Source organism: Prunus persica, chromosome G2, assembly GCF_000346465.2.
Source record: "Prunus persica cultivar Lovell chromosome G2, Prunus_persica_NCBIv2, whole genome shotgun sequence".
In the NCBI taxonomy this organism is placed as follows: Eukaryota; Viridiplantae; Streptophyta; class Magnoliopsida; order Rosales; family Rosaceae; genus Prunus; species Prunus persica.
Window position 1 is genome coordinate 23006057 of NC_034010.1, and position 18977 is coordinate 23025033.

The following is an 18977-nucleotide window of genomic DNA, read 5'->3' on the forward strand; positions in this document are numbered from 1 at the left end:
ACGACACCGTTTTGCTGACACCAGCATTTTCCAATATCACATGGGGCCCCATGTTTCATAATTTGGGTTTGAATACTAGCATGTAAGTTGCTAGAAGCTTGGATCCGCTGGTGGGTTAGTGACACGTGGCACCGATGGGAAATTCAAGGGCGGTGATGGACCCAACATGTAACATAGGATAGGATTGAACACATATCTGTTCTTTTATATTTTTATTTTAGCGATATTGGAATAGAGAATATTCAAACGCACAATCTTGAAAGAGTAACTGTTAGCTACGAACTTCTTACCGACCCTTGATATGCTTATTTTAGCGTTTTTAGAGGGAACAGTGTTTAAGGGCAAGTAAGTAAGGAGGTTGGGGGTGGTTTCTAAATCGACCAACCAACCATTTCGGCTTCTCCTATGAAACAGATAAATATGAACGAAAATGGGCATCTACAGTGGACCCCATGAATGAAAGACTACATATTGGAGCATATGAGGTGGACCCCATGTTTGTGAAGGCCAAGATTTTAACTTGAATTAGTGATCAAGATTTTGATCCAGTGGGCCTGTCAGATGTGTATAATACAGTGTTTTGTTTTGTATATGATCCTGTTTTCACCTAAATGAAGTGAATAACAAGGCAGATGGAGGGAGTTTTCAGTGTGTGAGCCCATTGTTTTATGGCCAAGTGTATGGCTGCCTAATTAATATGTGACTTGTAAGAGTCTGATTGATGTAAATTCAAGTTTCCAGTAGGTGCAAAATGGAAGCATTCTGCTGAAAGCTACCAGGAGAGAGAGAGAGAGAGAGAGAGAGAGAGAGAGAGAGAGGGAGGTAGACAACAGAAATTATAAATTAGAGAGAGACCACAACCCTTGAAAATTCACCGTTCTTTTTGACTTTTGCAGTCAGGCCATGCAAACTAAGCCCAGTTTTGATATGCCACATACACAAACAGAGCTCTTTTAGTGCCACGCGTTTATTTTGCTTTGTGCTCTGCCCATAGACTTCGACACATTTTCCTTTTCGTTTTGCATTTTATCCGTGGGCTTAAATGGCAGTAAGCTTTCAGCAAAAGCACTTTCAAACAGCTAATGAAGAAGTAACGGTAAAAGTCAATGTTCACTATTAGGGTTGTTGTCAAATGGAGCTCTCAATTTGAATGCCATGAGAATAACCTCGCAAATAAATCTATAGGGGAGATTAAAAAACTGGATGCGACAACAATTCCATCCATCAACCCATGGCTTAAATACATAAACCAGATGCTTCGGATGGAAGAAAGTGTGCACCCTACTATTTACTGCTGACACAGGAAATCCAGATCTCATCATGTTTCTAAAAATTCCCTACATCAACCCTAATATACAATAACTATATGACACAATTTCAAAGAATCCAGGATTCTACAAGTACAAAGGAGTAAACTTGGCTCTTCCAGAATTATATACACAAAAATTTAAGTATAAGAACAAAAAAAAATTGTACAGGAAACTTGAAACTCTTCCCTGTGCTTTAGCTTCACACGAGATCCAGGAGCGCAGAAGAACGAGATTGAAAACACACCAAACAGTCTTCATCAAAAAGGCTCAATCATGCCAGCCTTCCAAACAATGTTGCTCGATAAGAGTTATACTAAACATACCAAAACGCTTTCTATCAGATTTCTTTTCTGTTGTATGGTCCTGTCTACCTTCAAGCAGAGGCAGTGTATGGTTTATACTCCGTTGTCACTAATCAAAATACGTACAAAGTTTGGAAGCGTTGAGCCTCAGAAGTCGCTTTGATTACCAGTGGTAGGTATCCAAAATGTCTGCAGAGTTGACTAAAGTATATGTTAGTGTCAAGCAACAATCAAGCAATGTGGCAGTATCTCTCATTCTCACCAACCTTGAACAGTTGGGCAGTTTAGCAATATTCAGTGCTTTCCGCAGTCAAACTATGCACGAATGATTTTCCAAGAGTTCATATGTAACTTATAATCAATTTCATCATGTCTGATGTTGGTGGTCCTTCAGTTGAACAAGCTTTACAGTTCCATCTCCACCACATGAGAGAAAACCATGTGAGACAACTTTTATATCCGTGACAGCAGCCTGTGACATGGAATGTGGTGTCACCTTAGTACAGGTGGCCAAATGACACTTATTTTGTCTATGACATAACGGAAATCATTTACCATGTCTAACTACAGATATAAGACTTTTAAGTCATAACATTATTGCATGAACAAAGGGCCTACCTGGACTACTCCACCAAAGCCTCGAGTGCTTGGTTGCAAAAATGTGTGCCTTTCATGCAATTTCGGCCAGTGATATACCAACTTAGCTCTCTTGGCGTCCCAAAGCTTAACATCTCCATCTTTGCTTCCCGTTAAGAACAAACTGGTATTTGGGATTATAGATATCTTGGTGACACTCCCTTCATTCGGATTCATTCATCAAAAAGTTAAATGATAATTGGACAAATAATTGATAATACAGAGTTACTCTTGCATGAAAATTTGTCAGGTTATACCTGAGTGAGCCTTTGGGATATACCAAAGCATTCCATTTTGATTTTGTTCCCCAAGCTTGGTACCATTCCCAGGATGCACATCAATATTCGATGATGTCTTCATGACTTGTTCACCTTTATCAGAATGCCTATGCCTTTTACTTCTTCCAGTAGCAATGTACCGGAAATCATGAAGTCCAACATCACCACCTTTTCCGCCAGTCACAATAAGGGGGGAGATAGAGCCACTTCCTATGTCATTATCAAACACAGAAAGAGAGCGTGCACCACCTTCACACAAAAAGGACAAGGCATATACAAGATGAAGAAAAATTATTAACTGAACAGAAAAAGTTAATAACTATGGCTGAAAAAGCAATCTACCAGAGCACGGGTAAGATTCTTAGAATGTGGGAAATAGCAATTGTAAGGCGAGTGTGTGTGTGTTTGAGAGAGAGAGAGAGAGAGAGAGAGAGAGAGAGAGAGAGAGACCTTCATGACAAAGGATAGAAGCCCGTGAGGTGGTAGGTGGAGCCAATGTATCCCATATAACCACATTAACATTATTGGAGCTAAATCCAGCAACAGCAATGATTGATCCACTTGAAGTAACATAAGCAACATCACTGCAAATGAAATTACAGCTGGAAACAATAAGAAATTTCCCGATTGAAATTCAGCGTTAACAACCACAGTTCCACAACATAATCACACACATCCAGTCAAACAATTCTAGACAGCCAAATGATGCACATTAATTAAGCAAACATGATGCAAAAGGTTACCCAATTAATCAAAGTCAATAGACAATGGTCATTTGTTATGGACCACAATCCACCTAAGCAGCAACAGTTTACATTGACAGCTAACTGTTGAAGTTAAACAATAGGACTAGGGTATTCCAATAATTTCAGGTTTCTGAGTAATTTCATTTTATCATAAGAGGGAAGTAGCCATCCCATAAAGGAAAAAGCTTGGAGCAAAAATTACAGCCACTACATCTTAGAGGATTTATCTATAGCCACATATTGAAGCAATGCTCAAACTAATTCCGGATAATACCACACTTTATTCCCAAACATATTTAAGAACTTGATAATTAAAATTGTGTTGAGAATTTTAAAAATCATATTACACATACGATGCATGGCTGTTAAAGCATAGAGATGACTCTGTAGGACCAATGTTACTCCTTCCTCCCACCTCCAGCTGCCATGTGCATACAGTTCCATCCAAGGCAGCAGTAGCAAATCTATGTCCACAGTGGTCAAACTGCAAAGCTGATATAGATGCAAGAGCATAAGGTGGAGGGACATTTGCAGCAGGCAGCACTCCATAAGTTGCAGTAGTTTTGTCCTTACCAAACTGCATTTAAAAAAAATTTATTTTTAGTTATATGTCCTCAAAGGTAACAATAAGAAGACAGCAAAACATTCACAAAAGTGCACTTTACAGTACTTATTATGATTGTATTTGAAGACAGTTTCTTCATACTGCATTGTAAAATTTAGGAATGAATAATTAACAAAGAAGCACAGGATAGATTGGAGTTCAGTGCAAAATAACATATAAGTCTTCCATGAAATTATAGGTTGCCATGAAACCATGCTTAGTTCTTGTTTCCCAAACAAGGTGGTCAATCTGTTGAGAGATAAATCACAAGTACAAGGGGTGTAAAATGTTTTCTGAGGAGATTCTGGATGTCTTCAAAAACAAAATTAATACACAAATGCACCCTAGCAACAAATTATTAGAGACTAGTTAACTGTGACCAGACAAAAAACTTTTGACTCAGCCAAAAGCCTAATCAAGCAAAATACTATATGATAATACAATTCAAAATATCATAAAGACTCTATCGTGCTCTATTGAGATCTATAAAAAATTTATACAAAACAAGCTAAGGAAACCCAATACAGATATCAGGTAAAAGATTGCAAGTAGCATCTACAAGTTCTTGAAATTTATACAAATAGTATCTAAAAGATTGTCAAAGTTTCATACCTCCCATAAGTAAATGTGTGTATTGCTAGAACCAACTAAGAAGAAAGGTCTGGACGGGTGACTGGAAAAAGCCCTCATATTTGCATTCTCCACAGTAGCTGGTGGATCAACAAGCTCCTCAAAGTCCTCTTGAGTTTCCCAACCTAAACCAGACGCACCAATACCAGCATAACCTGGAATCCCAAATGCTCCACCACCCGTCAAATCTCTTCCTGGCCTTGTCAAGGAGCCCACACCAACAGTTGCTCCACCCAGTCCAAGGTGTGCACCTTTCTTGCTTCCAAGACCAACACCAGGAGAAACACATGTAGGAGTGGGGGTTGATTCAGAACCAGCCCATCCATTCAGTGGCCAATCAGCTTCTGACCAGATATAGTCTGAATGATCTCCAAAAGACACATCATCTTTCCAATTAAAAAATAATATTCCCTGAATCAGAAAGACGTTGACATTAATTACTCACTGCATGTGCTACCATACTGGATGCAAACTATACAAACATGACAATACCATTGAAAAATCAGTTGAAACCATACACATGATGTGCATTTCTGGAAGAGTTGATTTTACAATAGAGAAATTAGCAAACTGATTGTACGAGCTAGCATAAAATAAAAAGCTTATGTTCAATTTTAGTGATTTTCACACAGCTAATGCATACTTGAATTTCTTTTTCCTAAGCTGAACTTTCAACTTCAGTTTAAGATCAAAACTAAACAATTTATTATACGCAGGACACATTTTTCAGTAGTAAGAAGTATGTATGCAATGATTTAACAACACTCGGAACCTACCAGTTGGTTATATTGCATGTATCCAAGTAAATTTTTTTCCCCTTGTCTTTAACTCTTTCTAGTGACCTAAATATAGGAGATATGTCGTGCACAGCACAAGCTAATACAATCAAGCATTTTGAGTATATGACAAAAAATATGGTAAGTCATCTGAAAATAATTGAAGGATTCTCACCAGATGGAGCTCAAGTTCAGGGCCTTACCTTTCGGTTGCTTGCAAGTGCAGCTTGTCCCTGATCAATGGAGTTGAGACACAATGCCTGATCCAGATAAAAAATAATTACCGTCAAATATTATCAAAAGCTCCAAAAATGTTCTCTTCTGAGATTTAGAACCCTAAGTCAATACCAAAGCTTTCCAATGCAATGATCAATTGATATTTTGTGATTGCCAGAAGTTACAGAGGAAAGAAATGAATAAAAGCTTACCTCCAAAAGCTCCCCATTTCTCTTATATATCTCTTTTGGGTTTAGAAAATGTGTAACCTCCTTTGTAAGGGTTGTGTCTTTCTGCCAGGCACCAAGGAAAGAATGGCCACCCCGAAATATACTTTTAGCAGGTGATCCAGCTTCAGTACTGGCAGAACTACTGTTAAGTGAAACTTCATGATTGGGAATTTCCTCAGTTTCATCTACAGTTGTAATGCCTCTACATATGTTACTCCATCCTTTAGAGGGTTTACGATCAAAAGAGTGAGACCAGTTTATTTTTTCCTCAGCAAAACTTTCAGATATCATTTTAGGATCAGCACAGGTAACCCATAACATGTCAGATTCATGTCTTTCATCTATTGTGTCCAATTTGACAATATCTTGATTTAGATGCTGATTGAGGGCTCTGGTTTGACACTGGTTAGATTCTTCTAACCAAACAAGAGTCCTTACATGCAACCCATAATCCATTTTATGCTGCAGAAGTGATGCTAGCTGTTTTACATAATAAGAAGCAACATGTGCAAGTGTGGGCTTCAACAACTTAAGCAAGCTCAAGGACACCAGTTCAATCAGTTCATTTACACTATTGCTATCAGACTGTAAATTTGCAAAGCTAGGTAAGCGTGAAAAATGTTTTCTATCGGGTATACCAGAAAAACAACCATCATCAAGTTTATAGGACAACAAATTCAACTTATGTTTCATGAGTCTGGATATGTGTTGCCATAAACAAGCCCCTATGATTTGCCACCTTTCATCTTCTGGAATTGAATGTGTTATATTCCTATCTTGAGAAACCTGAAGACTTACATTATCACTAGAAACATTTTGAGCCACAACCTCTTGAATCTGGGGAAGGAGTTTCTTGAGAGTCATCATATCAACTTCATAAGGTGTATGCCCATTAGTAAATGTGATCATAAGGGGTTGCACCAATAGTAAGAGAACTTTTGAGTTTTTACGATGCCAAGCATATGCAAGCTGTACATAATACTCAATCAAATCAATGACTGCAAGGGGTTTCATGGTGAGATCTTCAGTTGAGGAGAAAAAGGCAAATCTCAAAGCAGCCCTTAAACTCTGCAATGACAGTGTAAGACCTTGAAAGTAATACCCCAATGAATCTAACCTCATAGATCTACTATCGCCAGACACATTGTTTTCAATATAATGTGACTTCAGTATAGAGCAAGTTATACCACAGGCACCAATAACGCGTGAAAACAAAAGGGAAGTTTCTCTGGTGGCCTTCAAAAGTGGCTTATGCATAAGAGCATATGATAAGAATCTGTCAACTGTTTGGGTTTTATCTAGCTCTTGATGTTGAGAAGTGTATCCATGTAATATATCAAATCCAACGAACCATAGCCCATGATCTTGCAGCCATATTAAAATCTGTAGAATGGAAGGGGAAAAATATGATCAGAGAGTCTAAAAATGTATCATTTCATGCCAGACAAACTACTCAGGTGTGATCAAGGCACAGTCTAAAAATGTACCAGGCTAATAAGATGGAAGGGAACCACTGAAAACTTCTGCTCCAACAGATGAACTGCCGTGTACAATTTCTGTTGGAAAGATTCAAGAACTTTTACATATTCATGATTTTCGTATCCCTTTACACATGTACTAGCTTCAGAAGATCCAAAAGCAATATCTACCCAGCTTGGATGCTCTCTTACCAACTTTGATAAGTATTGAAGTGTCAAATCTAATTTGCCTTGAAACTCCAGATCGCAAGCCACATAACTTGATAACCAATTGAACGAATTTATTGGAGAAGGATTTAGAATTGCATGTAGATTTTCAGAATGCCCAAGATCTGACATACCCCTTTCATCTGTATCCCCACGAATGGTTGGCAGAGATGAAAGGTACTCCAAAGCTTCAAGCTAACAGTAACAAGAAACAATAAATCCCGGGCTTTCATTCACATATACAAAACATGAGAATTGTCCTATCAGTCACCTATACATGAAAATCCAAATACACCTCACAAGCTTTAAGAAAACACAGTGCAGTATGAACCCTAGGAGAGTAGAGGAAGTCTAAAGATAAAAGCTAACAAAAGCTGCAAAATGCACAACCAATTGGCATGCCTTTAGGAGGCTCTATAAGGATTCCCAGCACCCACACCCCTTCAGTATATGTAAACTGGTATGGAAAGCCATTCTCACCAAAGAGCATTATGTGAAGTTGGGGGAAGGCTTCTCTGGATTTGGATAATTTCATCATAAAGATCCTCAAGTACCATATGGGACACATTGTATGGCACCTATTGCACTCACTATAGATCACAAGATCAAAATATTCCAGTACAAAAACAAGAAACCATTTTGACTAGTACAGTTTATAGCATCTCAATGTATAAACTGGGCACTGAATCTATACATGGAGTTCATGAATAGGTCAAAGTCAGGCATTAGTTTGATAGGGAAAGGTCACGCATTATAAATTATGGAGTTCACAAATAGGTTAATATGAGACAATAATATAGGCCAACATTTCAGAATGTCATTGAACCTTTTATAAATGGCAAACTCACCTAAAACACTACATTCACATCCACCAAATATCATCCCACATAATAACAGCATGAATCAAAATGTAAACTTACAGGAAGCCCACATCTGTTTAACGCGGTAGCTGTCGTCAATATTGCCCACCTGCCAAGGATTGCAATATTTCGCTCCCCAACAGCATTCCTCATGCAATTATTGGTTGCTAGCATTAGACAATACAGACCAACGTTTGGGTCTGAGAAAGCAACACCATTGGACGAAAGTATATACTTCTCAGTTGCCGAATTTATTTGGAAACCAAGCATGTGTATTAAAGAAAGAGAGTAATTCCCCAGCTCCCACTGCAAATCAAGGAGAGTCATTTGTAAGGTATGACATCTGAAAAACCATGGATATGACATATACCGTAGTAGTGTCTTCTTAATAAAAATTCTTATGTTAAACTATTTAAAATCAAGGCACCTCCAAAAGGCTTGCTAACCAATAATCGTCCTTCTCAATTGCAAATGGTAGCATAAACTTTGTAATTAAGTGTCTCTCTAGTGGTCCACCACGCCCCTCAACAAGCCGACAAATCACTAACGCAAGCTGTTCATCGCCAAGGTTCTTTGCACAAATATTGACAGCAGAAGAAGTATCACCTCCAAGCAGAAAGAAAGCAATAGCTAATTCCAGTTGATGTCTCCCCATTAAGACATATGCATTCTTCAAAGCAGCTGCCTTATTTTTCTCCTCCTGTAAGAATAAAATGTGGATGCATGTTAAGACAATCTACCATCAAATGATTAGCTTGACATCGGGCGGGGGGAGATATATATCAGACTCGCACCAAGAAATGAAGACAAGAAAAGTCACAACAAGGACGAGGACCTCAAGAAGAAATATTTCTAAAGTTTTCTTCTCCATATTCTTGTAAATAAATGTATACATACATAACCAGACTATAACTTAACCTGAAAATCACGTGAGAGAAATCCAACAAGGGGCTTATCCTTCTCATCCTTGCTAATTTTGAAAAGGCCAGACAAAACTTGAATTCTATTCAGTGCTATGTATAGCAATGCACAATCTTTAGGATCTTTCCTTTTTAGATACTGCAATCTTGCCAGTTTCTCCATCTACAGTGAGGAAAAAAAAACCCTCGAGTCAGTCAAAGCTGCATAACATCATGAAGAGAATTTTAATCTTTATATTTCTAGCACAAATAATGAAGCTGCATAAAGTCTTCAGAGATCTTAAACATAATGATAAGTAGATAACCAAAAATACTGCACAAAAATAAAGATTAAACAAAATAACTGCCTTTTGAAACTTATCATTGCTTATGGGAAATCAATTTCTTTTCCCTTGGTACACTGGTCAACACCATGCATATGTATATCCTACGAAAATGAATGCACACCAAACAGGTCTAGCTACTATGCTTTTTTTTCTTTTCTTTTTTTTCTTTTTTTTTTTCTGTTTTTTTTTTTGGCCCAGATAACAGCTTCGGAAATTGGAAAGAAAGAACCAACTTTTCTGGTGACATAAAAAGAGTGCTATTTTCCTAGTTTAGTGCATTAAGAAATATTAAGAATAATAAATTAAAGTATTACCCTTGAACGCAATTGTGCTGTATTTGTAAACCAAAATCCAATACCCAGATTCCGCATTTCTTGCCAAGATGGATCATTAGGTAGGAAAGACCCAAATAAGTTTTCCTGGCAATCAGAGTGGTAGGCCCATCCAATCAACTTGGAGTCAACAACCAACTCCTCCACAGATGCCAATCTACCATGCTTTCTGAAAGAATGTAGTTGCTGAAACCTCAATGCAACCCAAAACCTACAAAGAATGAATATGTAAGAATAAAATAACAGAAATGGAGAAAAAAAGAAGTTAAAACAATTTTAGAATCATTCTCAAGAATAATGATATCAAAAGTACAGTAAATTAAACAATTTAAAGAAAATTATGGGCAAATGGTATAGTTATATGCAACACTACTAGATGAAAATAGTTCACCATAGCTCAAATGTTATAGTTGGATAATTTTACCTAACTTAAACAAAAAGATCTTTCAAATTTTACCAAAACCTGTAAGGGACTACAACATCCCCAAATGTCAGATTTGTGGCATGTAACCACCCAAGAATATAAAGGTTTGAATTACAGTTTTTAAGGGCAAACAATGATGCAAGACTATTTCTATAATGAAAATAAAAATAAACATGAGATTCATGTAAACCACAAGCTAATCAAGGTTAACAAATCCTTGGAATTCTTTACAAACTGCATCCTACATTTGGATATCTTCCTTAGTGTGCATCCTACACAGGACAGGAGCAGAATAAAACAACTGGATATACCTTTTATCTTAGTTCCATTCCATCCTTTCTAGCAAAACAGGACTGGGAATGCATAGTCTTCAGTAGTCAACAGGTTATCTAATCAAAAGTTTAATTAACTAAACATTTCATTCTAAGGAAAAAAGACCAGAACATAAAACAACATGAACCTAGTAAGTAAAATCTTTCAGCAGATCTTCTTTACGAATCACAAAATCTCACAAATTCTCTGGAAAGTATCCGTAATTCCAGTAACATGCATTCACTGCTTTTTGAGAAGCATAGGGCATTTGGTGGGGAAGGAAGGCAGAAGCTTTAACAAATTGTTTGTATTGGCTGAGTTTTGTAGGGTGTGTATGGAACAAAATATAAGGGTCTCTAAAAAGTATAGAGGGGAGGGTGCAGAGGTATTGTGGGATAGTTATCCGTTTTGGTTTCTTTAGGGTTTTGGGACATACCATTTTGTCTAGGTATGCAAATTGGAAGGCTGTTGTCACTTAAAATCCAGTTTTGCTTGTTTTGATGTAAAGTAATTATACTGTATTTTAGCTAGAAATTAGAGTTTGTTCACTGTTTTGTTTTCAGTGGACAGCTTGTCCACTGTGAATGCACCTTCAGTTATATTTGAAAAAATGATTCACATAGAAAATACAGAAAGGATGTAGTCAACAAAAGTCAGAGTTACCTCCGTCCAGGTTCATCAAGACTTTCATATGCAGAACCAGAGTGTGAATTAGTCATTTCAATAAGAAGATCTATAATAGAAAGAATTTGAATCTTCTCCATGTCACTTATAGCCGCTGACTTGTATAACTTCTCAAAAGGCTCAACAAAGTCACTAAGTTCAGTTTTTGTTGAGGATGAATTCAACTGATTACTGGAAGCATAGGAGTCCAAACTGTATGTAAATTGGTCCAAGTTTCTTTGAAACTGAGAAGATGAAGTAACTAGAGAAGCATCACCGCTCCATTGAAATCCTCTGTCATTTGAATATACTGAGATACGTGCATCAAAAAAACTTGACAAAGGAATTTGTGGAACACAAATGCTACATTTTGCAGGGCTATACTTCCTCTCAGGAGAAGAATTAGAAGAAAGAAACTCATTAAGATGCCTCAGAGCAATGTAAGCACGCTTCCAATTTCCTAGACACATTACAGATTCCATGTTTATTAACATAATTAAATATTAGAAACACGCTTACTTGAAAAGAAAAAAAAAAAGTGATCTAAGAAGTCCAAACAGGCAACATTAGGAAACTGCTAACAGAGAAAAAACAGACACGCAGAGAGGTAGGGAGGGAGGAGAGAGAGGGGGCAGTGGATGGAAGATTTTAACCAGTATTACATAACTCAGTTGAACATCTGAATTTAAAAATGCTATTCTAGTTCTTGGTTTCTAACACGATATGCTACTTCACCAAAATAAGTAAACTACTGAAATAATACCTGAATAGATATTCATAAAGAGGGCCTCTGGGTGATAAACTGGCAGAGATCCATTTAACTTCTCGATCACTTCATGCATGTTCCATAAACCTAGCTTGGTAGCCGAACCACACTTCAGTTGAGCCCTTGCTAAAAACAAGCTGCTGGACAGATAATCCTTTTTCAAATCAATCTCCAATGGTATACCGGACTTGCAATCTCTTCTACTGTCACCAAGTAATATTTTCTTGAATTGATCAAGTCCACAATCAATGAACACCGTAGAATCAATATCTTCTTCCATTCTACCCAAATAATCCGGGCAATTTGGATCGGCATTAGCAAGATGTTTCTTATTTATAGGGAACAGCCACTGACTATTTACACAAAAGTAACTATTGTGAACAAATATAGCCGTTGCTCTGGGGCCCCAAAAGAAGTCATAAATGGGAGGGAAAGTACGAGTAGACGCAATGCAAACCCAGATGTCCTTTTTTAATAATTTTCCAGAGTTTAATAAAGTCTGACCACCACAACGCTGCTGAGAATATACTTGCAACTGATTCTGTGTGCAGGCTCCAAGCAGTAACTGACCATTTCCACAGTATAGCCAATTCAAAGCAACAAGATCTTGACCAAAGGATAATGTATCCTCTAACATAAAAGTCCCTGCATCTGCAAGGAGTACAGGGTCCCATATACAAAGAGTACTAATAGTATTTGAAGGAAGCTCCTTGCAGATGGTTGCTATCTTACGACCACAATCCGATAAGCATATAGAGCTAATGGGTCCTTGATGTGCCACTAACATACCCACAAGTTCCCATGGAATTTGAGGTGTTGATGGCTTATCCATGTTACTCCTCCACAATTTCAAGCTACCATCAGAGCAGCCTGTAGCCAGTATATATGGAGGACAGCATCGATCAATAGTAGAAGCCAAACTTTTTTCTATACGGATCAATCTACCCGGACAGACCACAGCAAAACTTGAAACATCATCATGCGTGTGAGGATCTGGTATCTTTGACGAGCAAGGTTTTACATTAAGACAATATCTTTCATTGGCAAAAGTAGTTTCAAATCGCCACATACTGCCTTCAGGAGCACTTCCAGCATCAAATTGACACTCACAGTAGCTTCTTGATAAATCAAAAGAATGCAAGGTGATTTCCCAAGAAAGAGCCTGAAACCCATTCATCCATACACCCAAAAGCATAAATTTATTAGATTTTAGGGTTTTATGACAAGTCGAAGGCAAAGGAATTGAAAAGATACTAGTGGGACCATTCTCATATGGACCATGACCTGTAAAAGGTATTGTGCATAAGTAGTGACACTCTATACTTTCTTCCTCATTATGATGGAATTTTACAACAAAGCAATCAACGCCTCCAGCATGTCCCATAAGAAGAACAACTGCTTCATTTACTATTGACGGTGCCCACCTCAAGCTTGTATATTTGGAACATGATCCTTGTGTTACAAGTTTCCCACAAAGCTCCCATGTTGGAATTAGTGTTGGACGGCCCAAAATGCAGTTGGAAATGGTAGAAAAAAACCAAAATAGAAGTAGTCCACAAGAATCTAGAGAGACAGCCAATTCAACTTCGCAGCTATAAGGATGCACAGCTACTTGTAAGATTCTTCCAGCATGACCATCCAAATTCAAGAGTCCACCAGCTGAACATGATAAGATGTTCCCAGTACCAGATTTATTAAGGGATATATCCTCGGCATTATTTGAAGTTTGAGTATATAATTGTGACCAAACCAAGGAATTACCAGGTAATAACTGAACAAAAGAACATAATGTTGGTGGACCAGACAAGCAGTTCCTCGAGATAACAACTTTATTAAGAGGTATTCCATCTTTATAATTAGAAAGTCCCCCTTTTAGCCCTTGTAGTTTTTGTGTCTTCCATAAGGTGACCCGCGGAAATCTTATTGGGGAGACATCATCAAGACAGTGTATAGCCCAGAAATTGACCAACATTCCAGGGCCAGACCCAATTAACCACTCACAGTTACCAGGTTGATCTTGCTCATAACCTTTTCCAAAGAAAATTTGTTTAGCTCCCTCACTAGTTTTATGTACTCCCCCAATTTCTGTGGCCCACATCAGATATATATCAGTGCCTAGAATCCCATTCAGTGCCTGATTTATCTCAATTACAGCGGCTACAGAAAATGAACACCTCATTGTTTTGTGGTCATTAATGTCCTTACCAACTTTTCTTCCCCTTCCATCATCAACCTCGCACCATAACCTTGCAGTTCCATCTGCGCTACACGTGAGTAACACTTGCCTCGGTGGATGTTTTGCATCTCTATTAAAACTTCCTGTTAATGGCCTCCATTGAATCATTGAGATCGGATGAGGATGATGTAGCTCGGATGTCAAAAAACCAGATTTTCCAACACGTTGGCATACTAGCACACATTTGCTAGCCTTATTGGTCAACAATCCTTTAGTCTGATAAGCTGCAGTTGCAAAAGGTCCGTCAACAGACCACGTTGCAGAGACCATACTTTGTGGCATGTCTGCTTTAAACTTCCAAGCAATTTCCCAAGACCTGCCATTTCTTTTCCACAAAACCACATCAATTCCACCGGCAATAATTCCATCCCCTGAGCCCGTCCATCTCATTGCCTCGACCTTTGTAGATTGTACAAGTACTGCATTCTGGCTCCAACAAAAAGAACCTGAATATGAGTAAAAAGATTTGAAATTTAAGACATACAAACCAAATTAAGAACAGAATCCAGATGCACTGCATATAAATTACTTAAGGAATGCAGAAAACCATAATAATTTCAACTAGTTGTAATCAAAAGGTCACTTTGTTTTCTCCTCATTCGTTTTCTCATAAACCAAACTGAAAATTATAACATTTATCCTCCTTACTATACATGCAAATTCCAGCTGCCAATTCGGAATCTCAACATTTCGCCTCATTTTCTATCTCAATTTTCTTAGCTACCAATCAGGAAACATGGAACTTTTACTGCAGACAGTTACACACCTTCTGTTACTAGACATTCACTCAAGTCTTGCTGTCAATTCAAAACCTTTAACATTTCACCCCATTTCTCAGTAACCAAACTAAAACAACCTCCAACCCTCACGCACCTTTGGAACTGGCCGAATCATGCGAGAACACCCAAACGCAATTCTCAGCCGCGGCAGCTAGCTCACCGATCGAGGGCGTGGACGGGGACCAAGAGACGGCTTCGACTGCCGACGAGGGGTCGCCGGAGAGCTCGAAGATTTGACGGAAAATGGGTCCTATTACAGTTTCGGCATCGGAGAGTGGGGAGGGGAAGTGGGAGATCACTAGGAGCGAGGAGGCTCCGTAGGCGACCCATGAGAGGTCTAGAAAGTCCGGCAGCCAGTCGAGGGTGCATCCGGGTGGATCGGATCGGGTCGGGGCGGGAGGAGTTGGGTCGGATGGTAGGAATTGGAGAGGAAGGTGGTGGGTGGGGTCCACGGCTGAGGGTAGGTCTACGTCTGGCATTGGGTTTTTGGGTTTCAGAGGACAAAGTGAGTGAAGAACAGAAGAAGGAAGAAGGAAGAACGCAGAGGTTTAAGGACCAGAGCAGAGCACACGGTAAAATGTGCGCGTGCGTGTATTTGTTGCACGAAGATAACGACGTCGTCTGCATCAAACGACACAAAGAAAATTGCATCCTCCAACCAAAAAAATAAAAGGGTTAATTACAGTTTAGTACCTTATATTTACACTCTTAAGATATGTTAGTCTTTATCTTTTCAATTTTTACAATCACATATCCTGATCTTTTAAATTTGTTACAATGTGGTTCCGCCGTTAGGGATTCCGTTAGATCTCTCCGTTAGTTGCCTACGTAGCATTTATGAGTCCCAACATTTTTTTTAAAAAAATTTTAAATTGATTAATGTATGAATAAAATATAATTTTTTTGGAAAAATTGAAGAAAAAGAGGAGAAAAAAAAATCTTAGTTTATGCAACTAGGGTTTATATGGAAGACCAAAATTTGTAAAATATTATCTTAGTTCTTCTCCCCCTTTTCCCGTGACCACCACACCCTTCTCCCTCCTTCCTTCTCCCTTCATTTACATCCTTACTCTTCAATATCGAAACAATTGGTGTCATAAAGAAGTTCTCCAGGGTACCGATTTTTGGCAAATCAGTATGATGGTCCTCTTTAATAAAAATTGGTCCAGCCAAGCACAAAGCGCACTTCATCTTGTTCCAATACACAAAGGGGCCTGAGTTATAACAGTTTGTCAAGGTCCGTATCTGTTCAAAAACAACATTAGTTACCTGTCGTTCATAATTGGTAGCTATTCCTTTAAGAAACTTAGATGCAGTCCTCCTCATAATATGAATATCACATTCCATATCCCTCTTAATGAACTCAATATAGTTCACCTTAAACAGTTCTTCATCCTCATCCCTCAACCTCACAATTGGCATCACAATGTCCTGACAAATCTGTGTTATCATTAAATGTCCAGTAAAAAGATTATGATCCATGCTTGTGCTAAGGGTGGTCAAAAAATTAATAGCAGTAAGAGCTACACGATCACGGCTAGACACCTTAGACACATTCAACAATAATTTCCACACATCAATAGCAAAATCATTCCACGAGGTTTGAAAGTTTTTCCCCTCATTCTAAGTACAAAGGTTAGTAGCCTTGCACACGGCTGCGCGCAACTCATCAACCAGGGCCAGCCCATCAACACTACTCTTAATCGCAGAATAATAAGTGGCTAAACACGGTTTCATCTCCTCGATCCAAACATTTATAGTGCCTTGAAAAAACTAAGGAAAATCTTGAAAATTCAAATTCAATGAGTAAAAAATCATACAACACAATATCTGCGACTTGAACAGTTGCTTAAGGGACTCACCACAGGAATTGACAGGTTCAATCAAACACGCGGTTTCAATGAAAATGTCCGAAAAGGGTGTGGCAAAACGCTCCAAAAGTATTTCAAATGATTGCACTCATACCCAAAACTCTTAAATATAGAGTTAGCAATGCCGAGAATATCATTATCGGCGTTAGCTTTTTGGAGGCGGGAAATGAGGTCGGGGAGCAAATTGGGCTACCCATCTGGCCAATCATGCTTGCATATGAGGACTACTGAGTGAGCTGGCTTCGGATTTTGTGTGTGGCGGAGAGCATGAGGGAGACGATACCGACTTTAATCTTCTCATTCTCTACTTCGGAGATGGTGGGCTCATCTTCCAAGGAGGAATCGGGGCCCCATTGAGACTTGAGTTGGTTTTTGAAGTTGAAGGAGGCCGCCTGTCGGATCTTTTCATTGTAAACGGGCTGGGCGACGATGTTGAAGAGGGCAAGGGAGTAGTTGGGGCATTGAGACGCCTCAGAGAGTGAAGGTTCGGCCTGACGCAAGGCTCCTGTTCTTGAGGCAGAGAGGCGTGTAAGTCCAGATAGAGGCGGTGCAATTCTTTTACATTCCACTCTGGGTTGTTTGAAGTTGAACCTTTCGAAGAAACTAACAATGAATCCCCCAGAATAAACAGACACCCGAACCCTAGAAGAGATCAACGACATTGAAACCTCCCAAAATATCTAGTCCTATCCTAACCTGGCTTGGCCCAAATTTAATGGGCTTAGGCCGAGCCGGGCTGGACTTTAAAGAGGAGAGAGAAAATAACGGGCTGGGCTGGCCCGAATTTTTTTTGAAAATTCAAAGCCCCAAGGCTAGCCCATGGGCCAGGCTTGAAAAAGCCCATCGGGGTGGGCCTAAATAGGCCCACTTTTTTTTTTTTTATATGTATTTTTTGTGAGTTATGTATTTTTTTTTTCTTTCTATGTTTTAGTGTGTTTCTATGTTTCCTCTTTTTTTCATAGTTATCTATTTACATTTGTCTATATGTGTATGTCTCCATTTTTTTCTTTGTTCATAACTTCATAGTTTTTTTTTTCCATAAATATAAAGATATAATTATACAACCTCATTTTTTTAGTTCTTACAATGATAATAGATAATGATTTTCTCCATATTTCATTTAACTTGGGTTTTTAAATATATATTTATAGGAATGTGAGCCTGTGGAACGGGCTTTTATGGGCTGGCCAGGCCTATGGTCCCTAACCGCCTGTCGGATTTTTTCATCGTACACGAGCTGGGCGACGATGTGGAAGAGGGCAAGGGAGTAGTTGGGGCATTGAGACGCCTCGAAGAGTGAAGCTTCGGCCTGACGGCGAAGCTCCTGTTCTTGAAACAGAAAGGCGTTTAAGTCCAGATAGAGACGTTGCAATTCTTTTACGTTCCACTCTGGGTTGTTTGAAGTTAAACCTTTCGAAGAAACTAATAATGAACCCCCAGAAGAAACAGACACCTGAACCCTAGAAGAGATTGACGAAATTGAAACCTCCCAAAATATCTAGTCCTATCCCAACCAGGCCTCGTCAATGGGCCGGGCCAGCTAGCCCGACCCAAATTTCATAGGCTTGGGACGAGCCGGGCCTGGCTTTAAAGAAGAGAGAGAAAATAACGGGCTGGGTTGGGCTGGTTTTTTTTTTAAATTTAAAGCCTAAGCCTAGCCTATGGGCCAAGCTTGAAAAAGCCCATCGGGCCGGGCCTAAATGGGCCAATTTTTTTTTTTTTTTGTCTTTTTCATTTTTGATATGTATTTTTTTTTATCAGTTCTTTATATTATTTTTTTTCTTTGTTTCCACTTTTTTTCGTAGTTCTCTATTTAAATTTGCCTATATGTTTATGTCTCCATTTTTTTCTTTGTTCATAACTTCATAGTTTTTTTTATCCCCATAAATATCAAGATATAGTTTTACAACCCCATATTAATAAAATCACATTTGATCTCATACTTCATTTTTTTAGTTCTTACAATGATAATAGATACTGATTTTCTCCACAATTCATTTAATGGGTTTATATATATATATATTTATATGAATCTAAGCCCGTTAGCCGTGCTTTTATGGGCGACCCGAACCGTG

At 38.6% G+C, this 18977-nt stretch overlaps 1 protein-coding gene across 4 annotated transcripts; it reads right to left on the reverse strand.

The window, feature by feature from the left end:
* Positions 1159 to 15610, reverse strand: LOC18784615. 4 transcript variants are annotated; one of them, XR_002270062.1, is made up of 17 exons: positions 15126 to 15610; positions 12014 to 14698; positions 11251 to 11710; positions 9834 to 10062; positions 9192 to 9356; positions 8701 to 8973; positions 8334 to 8579; positions 7216 to 7608; positions 5711 to 7111; positions 5486 to 5542; positions 4489 to 4917; positions 3626 to 3849; positions 2977 to 3110; positions 2506 to 2775; positions 2231 to 2409; positions 1879 to 2084; positions 1159 to 1801 (listed from the first exon to the last, which is right to left on the reverse strand). XR_002270062.1 is itself a non-coding variant. In XM_020556439.1 (16 exons), exons 1-16 carry the CDS (start codon positions 15508 to 15510, stop codon positions 1980 to 1982), a joined length of 7635 nt encoding a protein of 2544 aa, XP_020412028.1. In that variant the 5' UTR covers positions 15511 to 15610; the 3' UTR covers positions 1159 to 1979. The 4 variants fall into 4 exon arrangements, 2 of the variants coding, with proteins under 2 accessions (XP_020412028.1, XP_020412029.1); XR_002270063.1 differs by having other exon boundaries at positions 1159 to 1813; XM_020556439.1 differs by having other exon boundaries at positions 1159 to 2084.

What these genes read in the sequence shown, in the direction of transcription:
- LOC18784615 (XM_020556439.1), bottom strand. Translation starts at nt 15,510, where the DNA reads ATGCCAGACGTAGACCTACCCTCAGCCGTGGACCCCACCCACCACCTT. An exon ending in TGATTCGGCCAGTTCCAAAG is followed by an intron (nt 14,699 to 15,125) that starts GTGCGTGAGGGT and finishes ACTCATATTCAG; the next exon opens with GTTCTTTTTGTTGGAGCCAG. An exon ending in CACACATTTACTTATGGGAG is followed by an intron (nt 3,850 to 4,488) that starts GTATGAAACTTT and finishes TTTTAAATGCAG; the next exon opens with TTTGGTAAGGACAAAACTAC.